This window comes from Anabas testudineus, chromosome 7 (assembly GCF_900324465.2).
Source record: "Anabas testudineus chromosome 7, fAnaTes1.2, whole genome shotgun sequence".
Lineage (NCBI taxonomy): Eukaryota > Metazoa > Chordata > Actinopteri > Anabantiformes > Anabantidae > Anabas > Anabas testudineus.
In genome coordinates, this window is record NC_046616.1 from 9,420,316 (window position 1) to 9,432,190 (window position 11,875).

An 11,875-nucleotide genomic window follows, 5' to 3' on the forward strand; every position below is an offset into this window, starting at 1 on the left:
TGGTAATGTGTTTGCTTATGCACCTGCTGTCGGTTGTATTTACAAAAATTAGTTTATTCATATAAACCAGCAAAAGCAACTCAAAACACAAAACTCATTTTATGCTAGTTACAAAATAGGTCTCCTTTATAAAGCTGTACTGTAGTTCACAAGGAAGATGTGGAGATGAAAATCAATAATCACAGTTTATGATGGGGGGGGAAAAAGGACACTAAACAAGTTATAGAATAAGTTACTTTATTTCTATAAATTAAAACAATATTTTACAATGAATTACTTTTAGACAAAACATTAGGAATGTTGCTCAGCTCATATTCTACACAAAACCTTCATGAGAACTTCCAACCAGTTGATGTAACAAAAGTTAACAAACACAGGTCTGCATCTTACTGTAAATGTAACATCATTTCCAAGCCCACACACACACACACACACAAAAGGAATTATTGAGGGTTCGGTCCGTCCTTTTTGACCATATATGCAATACTGGAAATAGATTCACCTACAATATTAAAAAAAGCTGATCATTTTTGTGTTATTGGCTCATGTATAAAAGAACCTGTCTGTTAGTTTAAGGCTGACAGCGGATTTCAGTCGTACATTCAGAGTTTTGTTGGTCTATTTAGTTGGTATTCAAATCACAAAGTGTACCTTTAAATAAATTAAACACTACACATAAGATTAGAATATAATGTATGAATCAATGCTTCAAATGAAAATAAGTATTAGGTGCAGGTACAATGTGGCTTTGCATGACTTGCAACAGCTTTTTGATGGTGAGATCTGAAACTAAGGGCGCAAACACTGAAACTATAAACAGAGGGTTTTATCAGTTGAACTGTTTAATATCACTGTAGTTCAAATCATGATGTGTCAATCCAATACTGGCCACATTGCTCATTATGAAAATTTGTATCTTAATGTGAGAATAATTCTGCAAAACATTAAATCTATCAGTATAATATAAAGCAGCATTGTCAGAAAACAAAAACACACTGGTACAAGCCCAGCTTGTACGTACAGTAATATTTGCTCACTTCTAAAAAATACAGTATTAGCTCAGTTTCTTTCAGTGACATGAGCACATGGCTTAAAACTTAATGACTAATGGGACATTTTACTTGTGAGATAACTGCAGTATCTCAGTTACCTATACTGAAATATAGGAGGTAAACATTTCTTCACTATTAGTGAAAATACTGGAATGTTATGATGTTTTCTTGTTGGAAGTAAGAGAAGTTGCTAAAATACTGACTGGTAAAATGTTCCGTTAAAAACAAACACAGTGCTGTGCGACATAGTGAATACATCAGTCATCGAAACACCAATATAGCATTAGACGTGTGAATGTGCCATGAATATGTCTTCCACATTGGTTATTGATAATATCTGTCACTGTTTTGTTCTCAGACAGTAACATGAGTGAGGTCTCTATCTGTCCTGCCAGAAGCTGGTGTTTCCTGTCCTTGCCGGTTCACTAAGGAGTCTTTCTCGTCTGTCTGTATACGCTGGTTGACCTGGTGGCAGGAGGATATAGTGTGTGGCACTTGCCTGTCTGCCATCTTTCAAAATAGGTACAATGCAGGGAGGAACCTGATCTGCAGGTGGCGCCCTTTCTCTCTGTTGTCTCTGTGCCTTACTCACATATTTTGGATTAGCAGCAAAACTCTGTGTGGCCGGCATCACACCGTTGATATAAATTGGAAGGGTTTTTGGAGGTGGGGTACAAGGCGGGCAGGGTGGGACCAAAGGGACCCTTGGAGGGATTTTGGGAGGCTTGTCTTCCTCATTGGTGCTCACAGACTTTGAGAAAGCAGGAGGTTTTAGAGGGATGGGAATACGAGGTGGAACTTGTGGCTTGTCAGTGGGGCAGGTTTTAGAGTAGCTATGTGGCTGGAAAGCTGAGCCTGAGCAGGAAGAACGAGACCTGGATGATTGGTGTTGGTCTGACTGTTGGCTGCACAAAGGATCCCCAGCGGCTGACACCACCTGCGGCTGGTAGTCTTCTCTCTGGAGAGCAGGTGCCCAGTTGTTTACCCCAAGCCCACCTCCTCTACCTATTAGTCTGTCCTCTCTGCCTGGCCAGGAGAAAGCCATGGAGAACAAGCTCTCCTGATAGGCATGATTTACTTGGCCACAGTCTCTATTGCTGCCTCTGACCACAGCCTTGGGGCAGCTTTTGGGCAAGAGCCGACGTCGGTCACTGGTAAAAAACTCCACCTCATTATCAGCTGCTTCATCCGACATGAGCTCCTCAGGGTCAGGCAGTGGCGGCAGGGGTTTAGCCTGTCTCTGGTGGCTGCCAAAAACTGTCCGTATCTGGGAAGAAGGGACCACTTGGTCTCCCTCATTGGACCGCAGGATGTTATCAGATGTTAGGCGGTAAGTATTGGAGTAGTAAGTAGGCTGGGGGAGGGAGATGTTAGCTGGGAAAGAGAAAAAGAATCATATGTTAAACCCAGTGTCTTCATAAAATCCTAAACTGCACTACACACAAGAAACAGCTACTTTGTTACAGAAGGTTTTGCTGTCACTGCTGTTTCCTTTCTTCAGAGTGGAAACAACTCTCAGAGGAAGAAACATGGAAAACAACTTGCCATGGGAAAAAAACCCAACCAGAGCAAAGTGATGGTGTAAGAAGGAAAAAAACACTATGGGGGAATAGACTGCCCACTCTGCTCAGAAAAGAAATCTCTTGTTTTGATGCCGGTATCTAACAGGAAACAAGAGTGAAAACACGTAGAAAACAACCGCTTAACCTATCACCCTCTTCGTCAAACATCAGCCACAACACTCTGATTAACACAGGAATCGTCATTATCTGTGGGGCAGGCCGCAATCTTAACGGAGCTTCCCATAACCTTCTCTGTGGAAACATCCAACATGCCCCAGACTGCAGGAACAGCTGGTGACCAAGGAGTGATAGCTTACCCTTCTCCTTCACGCTGTTTCCCCCTCTGCTAAACAGCTCAGCCCAGTGATGACAAACTTGGCTAAATCCTGCCTGCACACCGTTTTCTAAGTCAACTCTACTTTGTCAAGCCAAACAAACTTAAGAATATAAATCAATCATAGTGGCTAAACTATATAATTAACCTCATTTTAAAAGTGTGAGAACATTGTCAAACCAAATATTCACATCATCATATACAGTCAAAAATGATGATTGCTGTAAAACCAGAGTTTCGGTTCAGTTTTCAATGTGTCGTTGTCTACTATGGTAAACCAATTTTTTAATTACTTCTTAGAACCATATGATGGACTCACAGTTGAATTCCTTGTCCATCTGCTGTTGTTGAAGCTCTGTTAGGTTGTGCTCCATGTCAGCACTCAGGCCAAAGCACACCCTGCATAGAAAGAGAAGAAGAGAAATCAATACAAGGGATATGTGTAAATCATTCCTACAAGTAAAATGTCTTGAGTAAGTCTTTATATATGAAATTACATAGTTCTGTTTTTAATGTTTTTGCAGTAAAAAACACCATTTGTAAGGTGCTCAACATGTAATCGTCTGAGACATCATCTTCATCCACAGTATGTTTGCTCTCTATTATTCCAACATTGTACATATGCTGCCTCATTTAGTAGCTATATTTCATATTGCTATTATCCTATGATATGCTATTCTAGAGTAGAGGCAGAATAGAATGTGTAATGTAAAGTAAATATGTAATGGATTTGATCGCAGACACATGAACAATAAAAGGGATTGCAGCTAAGAGGAATGTATAGTGAGTGCAAGTGAAAGTTAGATGGTCTGAAAAATCTGAAAAATGTGTTTGTGGATAGATGTGAGGTGCTTAACTAAAAAGGTAACATTATAATATTATCATTATTACAACATGATGTGTTGAAAGTAAAATCAATTTTCATAATAATAATAATAATAATAATAATAATAATAATAATAATAATAATAAAACAACTTGTTGGAGTGTGTTTGTGTACCTGTTCAGCTCATGCTGTCCCCAGCAGTTATTCTGACTCCCGGCCATGCTGTAAGGTAGTTGCTTTCTTATAAATCATGAAAATCTGTTTGTTGTCTGTTTACATCTCCAACACGTCAGCTCCATTAAACCCATCACAGCTTCATTCTACCCAGTGGTAAGCTGCTGGAGAGAAACAGAAAACAAAGTGGTAAGACAATCATCTGTTACTGACCACCTGGAAAACATACACACCTGCAGGTGTATCAGACACTAAACACTAAAAACAACAAAACATTCTTTTACATTTGACTTTTATATTATATCACTACTTCTATGTGTTCCAGTCACACCTTCCTCGCTGCAAGAAACCCATAAACTGTGCACATAAACCGTGAATATCTGGAACACAAGCCGATCCAACACACCCAGCATGTGTGCACTCAGCATGCACTCATCATACGAGGCAGGTCAAAGGTTGGGAATGAAAACCACGAGCAGAAGGAAAGACATTTGTTTCATTCAACTTGAACTTATCTTTCAACATATAGAAAATAACAATTTAAGTTTCTAAAAATGCTGCATTGTTTTTGGTGAGACACTCGCACACGACAGTCACAACAAAGGCTCTGTATATCACTTCAAGCAGCCATGTGCCATGTCTTTGTGGTTTCAGTTAAAAGCCGTATGTCTGAGTATGATGAGCAGGCTATTGCACAACCTCTGGGTCAGATGTGGGAGGGCAGCAGTCCTCGCCCTGCTTCCTCTCTGTGACCATAAAACCCTGCAGTATCCACCCTTACAAAAGGGACTAAGTGTACATTCTTGTGATGCTGAATGAGAAACTCCACCATGCGTTCCATAACCATAACGCTTACACACACACTTAAAGGAGAAGTCAGTTTGTTTCACATTTCACTGAGGTCCTACGCGAGTTTAGTTTAGTAGTCTATCACTGAAGGGTTAGGGTTAGAGAGGAAAAATACATTACTTACTAGTCTTATACTTGTATTATTCCTGACAGAAAGACACTGAAACTAGTGCTTTTATTATGAAAATCACACTCATTTTGAGCCTTTCAAAGGTTTGGTGACAGGTTAAAACCAGCCCCCCTCTCTAATGAGGATGAGAGTTTTAAGACTCCTTTTATGAGATTATATACTACAAACAAAACCGAAACCCATACGACTATTTGAATATTTATGTCATGCTTAAAACAACCGACCGTGGCGTCATTTCCACCAGTGCGTCTCGGAGATGGAAGACGGTGAACAATTAGGAATTCTACCGGCAACTGCTCAGCGTCCATGAATGGAGCCACTCTCAGGCATGAATGGGCCTTTGTGTCAGTGTGGTGCACAGTGAAGCAAGCCTGAAAATCCAAGTGAACTCTCCCATGAGGTTAGGACTGAAGATACGGCATGGAGACAAGCAGACACGGCCAAGGTATGAGGCTGTGCCACAAACACCCTGCTGAAGAACTGCATGTATAGGCACCCTTGGAAGGACAAGCCAGAGGCTAAAAAAATCCAACAAAAACAGTTTGTTTATCTCATTGAGGTGCCCTGGTGTGTTGTCCTTGGCTGTTCTCACCTTACTGTCTTCAGGCCATTCACTGATCAGACCTTTACAAATAATGTAATAATGGAGTTGGCATCAAGTGTGTGGGACCAACACTGGTGAATCGTTAGTCTGAGGGTTTGGCTCATTTGAATCAGAAACTATACTGTTGTTTACTTAGTGATGGTCATGCACTTTGTTACAACATGAATCACTTCAATACTTTTAGATTATTATGAGTCATAGTTATCTATTGAAGCTGATTCAGTAGGTGTAGGAGGTGGAAAAGAAGATTGCTCACAGCAGGTGTGATCTACCTGAGACACTTTTTCAGTTTGACTGAGTTACGCTTTAAATTAAATCAATCACCTTATTATTCCCCAATTAGTGTAAGTACATAAGTTGAGCTGAGCTAAAACCTGTGGTGCTAAGTAATGAACTACATTTCTTAAAGTACAGTATAATTTTGAGGTACTTGTTCTTCACTGGTGTACTTCCAATGTTTTTAATTTTTTTTATTATATTATACTTTTTTTCCCACTAGATTTACTTAACAGGTTAAGCTACTAGTAACTTTTTTAACAGAGTCTTAAAACAAAAAATAATAAACTAATTATGACATATTACTCTGAGCCGTGAGTAGCTACATAAAGTGGTTCAACTCTGTTCCATACTAAGTCAATAGGTAACACAGGTCTTTGTCCATTTGTACTAATTATTTTAATTTACCTTGAACGTTTGCTGAACAAATCTGGACTAGACTTGTACATTTATGTTAACAAAAGAATAACATTCATTAGTTTAAAATACATTTTTCTCTTGGGGCAGTATTTGCACTTTCTTCTTCAACTTGACTAAAAAATGTAGCCTACTTTAAATCTAAAGAGTAGTTTTGTACTTAAATAGTCAACTGATAAAAGACTATATTGATTATAATTTAATTTTCACATCCTCTGTTTTTTTTTTATAACTTGTTATTTGGATTCTCGGTTTGAAAAAACATGTTTTTTCAGCTTGGCTTCTGGATGCCTGTGACCACTCTGCGTTTAATAATAATTAAGATATTAATTATTACATCCATTTAAATCCAATTAAAGACCAGTTGATTGATTAATAAGGAAAGGAATCATTAGTGCTGGGTGGTTAAAACCGTCTCCAAGGCCAACAAACAGTCACAAACAGTGAAATGCTGCTAAGACATTGTTGCTTCACTTTTATACACATATTGATTAAAAACCTTTTTCTTACTTTTTAACACTGAAGTCTGAGCAGGCTGCACCCCTGGTAGATAAATCTATGGATCAGTTGTCAGTACCAGTAGGATTTACGCTCTTTTTTTTTTGTATTTACACCAAACTGTACACATCTAATCGCCCACTAGCGGCTGCCCGAGGATGTCCGACCCGTCCCAGACCCATCCCGCCTCACTGGGACCGCACTCGTCGGGCTTTGTGGAACCGTGTTGCGGGTCAGAACAGCTGCTCACAGAACAACCCGCACAGATGACGTGACACAGCTCAGCTCATTTTAGTGAGACTTCTGAATCCGTTTTAATTCAAACCGTATTAAGGCTCAACCGGAGGACGTCTTACCGTGAACTCGCAGACTTCTCCTCCATCAGTAAAACCCGGTCGGTCGCAGTCTTCCTGTCCAACGTGAGACAATCTGTCTGTGGGATGATGCGACTCCGAGTCGCAGTCAAAACTGGAACATGTGCAACATCCCTCCTCTGTCAACAACACTGGGAGGCGAAACGTATTTTGTCAGAGTGACGCGGTTTTCCACATCTCCTTATAAATGCATCCAGCACCCACCACGTTATTGTAACTCCACCCAAGACCGTCTTAAAGGGAAGAGACATTAGGAAGACTGAGCACCTACTGTAGGATAAACGACCTTTTAGCTGTGTGTTGTACTTTTAACTACATTTAAGAGAGAAATAAAAATAACAATATATGATCTATTATTCCAGAAAACAGGCAAAACATAAAGTTTGAACAGTTTACTGTACATTAAAGTAAAATAATTTAGTAACACCCTAAAAGCAATTTTTCAGGATAATTTGTATTTTTATTTTTGACTGGATTAAGGATATTGACAAATAAATGAGTATTCAAACGATACCAGAAAATAAATAGTTTGCCAGGTGGATTTCAGTTCAAAATGCTGCTAATGATTCAGTCGTTCTGTCAGAGGCAGAATGACTCCAGGTGATTTACCCCAAGTCGCTGTCCACAGAAACAGAACATATTTGTACCTGCTAGAAACATGATGTACTTCAACACTCTAACCTGCTAAATCAATTTATCCAGCAGTAACTTACATTGGTGTTCATCAGTTATCCTCTGGACAAGTAACACTGAAGGTCAAAACCCCAAAATGCCCAGAGACCTCCAGAATCCGAACTGGTATTATTTTATTTGCATTGTGCAACGAGTGTATGGGAAATTGCCCTTCATAAGGGAGTAAACAATTTTGGTCTGACCTGTGTGGGAGTCAGAGAGCGTGTGGGTGGCTTTTGGCCTGAGTACAATATAGTACTGATAGAGAGGAACAAGTACAAGATTGGCAGTCCAGTCATAGTGGATGAAGACTTGTTTTGAAGCCTGCGTGTCACATGGCAGTTCACTGTCTGTTTGTCTTCACCCGTGCTGAGAGAGAGAGAGAGAGAGAGAGAGAAGGACAATACAGGAGGCCATTTACAAGGAAATAACAGGGAAGTGAGTGCCGGCCATTCTTGTTTTAACCATAGAGTCCAGACCACATTGAGTCTACAGTCTTCCTCCAGACTGCCAAAATATCTTTTTACTGTGGTAACAATCCAAATAAATCTGTAGACAAATAGGCACACTAAATACTGAAAAGTGCTGAATAAAATAACCACCTCATAAAAGTGTAAGAAAGATGCCAAATGACCCTGTGACCTCCCTGCTATTGTTCACTGTAGTAATACTGCAATAAAATCCATGTAGGGTCATATATGGACTAAGGAGTGTCTTATACCTATATACTCAGTGTAAATTACAAATCCACAAACTAAACACACCACATGTAATGTGCGTCTATTGTTGCAATCGACTGTCCCTCTCCCTCTAACGTAGTTTGTTTGCTCAAAGGAATACTCATACTTTTAGCAAATAAGTTGCTTGACCAACTTCCTGTTGTGCAATAAAGTGATTGGTAGCGTATGTGGTTCCAGTATGACATAAAAAGGTAAAACTGCTGCATTAATCAAATACAAGGTTTACTTACTGAAGACTAGTTGTGCAACTTACATCTTGGTTTTGAAATTTTTAATACAGCTAATCTCTCTAAAGTCTGTAGTACGTCTTTGTCCTGCTTGGTTGTGTAGAGATGATACAGTGTCATCTATCATTTTAAATTTCTGCCACCTGCATCAGCAGATTTTCTCATCCCCGCCTCTCTGCTGTTGATCTGCAGTCCTCTGTGGGTGCTTGTGGTGACCCGGGATGCTCAGAGCTGTGGGGGTTGTTGTCAGGGTGGGCCAGTCTCCCACAGGGGAGGTCAAGTCATTTCCTGCTCTGAGAGACCTCCTTCCCTCACAGCTGTCAGTGCAGTCAGAAGCCCACCTCCCACATCTGCAACCCCCTTCTTGTACTTTTTTTCAAAGATGTGATGGATTGTTCTGAAGGAACTCCCTCATGCTACTGCAAAATTAAAGAGGGAGCATCAAAGCTGTGTCAAAGTCAAGGACTTCTGTTTAGGAAGCTTTACGTGCTCAATTTGATTAAAGCCAAGGAAAATCAATGTCAAAGCAGGAAAAAATAGTGAGTAGAAGTTTATTATAAACAGCAAACATATCTGCAATGTGTAGCTGGAAAGGTAAACTAGATCTATTTCTCACCTCTCCAGAAAATGCTGGGAACAGTAGATAACTCCTCAAATGAAAACTGTCTCAGAAGATAAATATCTGCCCACCAATCATTTAGTAATGTCTCAGGCTGGAATACGAAATGTAAAAGTAAGTAGGAGTTAACATACGTGTTCTATGGTAAATACATTTGTGTAGGTTGATGTGCTGACACTGTGACACAGGGAATTCTCTTATAGAGGAACCAGCTGTGTACAAACATGTAATAGTAATTAAGAGCACCATTACATACTGCAGACAGACAAGCCTGCAGCAGTTTTCAAAGTGACAGTCGACCAGTCTTGTGTTTCAGTTTCAATTTTTCTAGCAATGCTGTAGTTTTGTGAATCAAAGTGAAAGACTGCGACAAATATGACTGAGATTTGCTCATCAAAAATAGACAAATTGCCTCTCTCAGAACTGAAGAGCACTAAAAGTGAAACAAGGGAAATCATCAGTATCAGTGAAAACTAAAAAGAACTTAGTTCTAGTTTAGTCTAGTTCATAGAACTCTTTACTTTTTTACACCACTGTTACCACGCATCACTTGCTTAAGGGTGGCACTCATCTTTGATTTTTAAATAATCTTTTCAGAAAATGAAATGAAATAAATACTTTTACTGAGCTCTAAATAACTACAATTCTTTCAGATTGTATTGATACTGTCTATAGACTCATGTGTGATTTGAAAAACATACCCTTTCTTTAATCTTTTTTAATTTAATGGATTTACAGCTGGGTCTGACAACTTGGGGGCGTAAGGAAGGAATCATGCTCCTCAAATGTCTGAGTGGGCTTTGCACCACGGCCTTTGACCTCATCTTGTGAGAAGACAGCTCAGTTATCAAAAAAACCAACAACCACTGGAACTAAGATGGGCTAAAAAATGACACTGCTTCTGCCTTTGATTTTTGTACAGCTATATGGGCCAAAAGAAAACACTTAAATCTAACTTAAAAATACGCAAACCTTGTCTTTCCGTGAATATGACTTCGTTATAAACAAATGAACTGGAAACAGAAAACCCAAGAATACACACATACACACACACATAGCTTTGTGAGTAGTGCTGCTATCCTGTAAAAGGCAGTGAGTATTTTTCCCAGAGTATTAACAGAGAAACACAATACGGAGTCATGGGGCAAAGAATGATTGAGGAAGTGGCAAGGATTAAAGTGATTTAAACCCTGTGACATCTGATTTCATGGTGACAGCTTCAATGAACTGCACAAACCCAAGCACGAAAAGAGTGATTCTTTGGCCAGGATGCTGCACTGAAGCCTGGGTAGCTTCCTTAAAACCTAATTTCAAGCCTCAGTGTGAACAGAGGGTCTGCAGGCACAGGAGGAGGCCTTCCGCAACCCTGTGAAGTTGATTTCCAGTTCATTAGAGAGAATAAAAAGCAAGTGAAAAGAAGCTTTGCACTTTAATCCAGTGAAACATTTTATGGGCATTGGAATGGCAATAAACTTGACCAGGTTAAAACTATGTGTTGGCACTAATTCAAATGTGCTCATCAGGAACACACTGTACTGAATGTGCCATGAAGACAAAGTCAATATTTGCTTATTTTCACAATTTCACAACCTGTTTTAAGGTCAAAGTCGACATGAATCACCACAAAACCTACAGGGTGATCGTTCAGGAGGACAACCAAAAAAGTCAGGATCTGGTAATGTTCGACTGCTAATAACTTACCATGTGTTTGTGTACGTCATGATTCCATTGTACTGACTGGCAGGGGGGAGAAATGATGGGGCCATCTGTGTTTTTATGGCCTACAGACTTCCTCAAAAAGCCATGGCATGATCATTTTTAGTCTGTTTCTCCCCACAACATAGCTCAAAGTCTTTAAGCATGACAAAGTCAGTCTTTTCAAACCTTTCTTCCTCTCTATCTCTCACTCCAACCCTCCTCCCTTTCCGCCTCTTACCTTACTTACTCCCGCTCCATCATTTCCTGTTGAGTCACAGATAGAGCCAGACAGCTCTGTGTTTTACAGTTTAGTGCTCCCCCCTTTCTTTCCTCCTCCACTTCCTTGTTCATGGATGCCTGTCTTGTACCTAGGAAAAACACAGTGTGATATTAGAACAGCTCTCCAGCAGAGATTACTTTTCAACATGAAAGCAGCAGAAGCTGTAGAATGTCGCAGCAAATCTTCCTGACAATGTGACTGATTTACAATAATGATGTACTTCTACATCATTATTGGAAAAAAGAGCTTCATGCACAATATGAAAATGAAACACACAGTGAGGGAAATAAAACAGATTCAAATGATAAAACTAATCATAAAGCAAGTCCTTGCATAACTGTTCCAATAACACTGACTTCCTTCCTTTGAAAAGATGTCTTTATTGCTATTGGCAATTTCCAAGCATAATAAAGTGGGAGGAAGTGATGCTGTGATGAGGTAAAGCCTCTTGTAAATGTAGGCGGTGTGTGTCTGTGTGACAAGGAGGGAGTTGAGGGCAGGGCTCTGAGAAACGAAAGGGATCTGTGGTGGTTGAGTCATTCA

General features: G+C 39.8%; 1 protein-coding gene across 3 annotated transcripts; it reads right to left on the reverse strand.

Moving 5' to 3' along the window:
* Window positions 1-126: 126 nt before the first annotated feature.
* LOC113167921 (ERBB receptor feedback inhibitor 1) lies at window positions 127-7,916 on the reverse strand. 3 transcript variants are annotated; one of them, XM_026368872.1, is made up of 5 exons: window positions 7,810-7,916; window positions 7,079-7,227; window positions 3,949-4,112; window positions 3,268-3,347; window positions 127-2,426 (listed from the first exon to the last, which is right to left on the reverse strand). In XM_026368872.1, the coding sequence occupies exons 3-5, from the start codon at window positions 3,993-3,995 to the stop codon at window positions 1,432-1,434; spliced, it is 1,122 nt and encodes a 373-aa protein (XP_026224657.1). In that variant the 5' UTR covers window positions 3,996-4,112; window positions 7,079-7,227; window positions 7,810-7,916; the 3' UTR covers window positions 127-1,431. The 3 variants fall into 3 exon arrangements, with proteins under 3 accessions (XP_026224657.1, XP_026224658.1, XP_026224656.1); XM_026368873.1 differs by having other exon boundaries at window positions 3,949-4,109; window positions 7,079-7,329; window positions 7,810-7,898; XM_026368871.1 differs by having other exon boundaries at window positions 7,079-7,329; window positions 7,810-7,898.
* Between the last annotated feature and the right edge of the window lie 3,959 nt (window positions 7,917-11,875).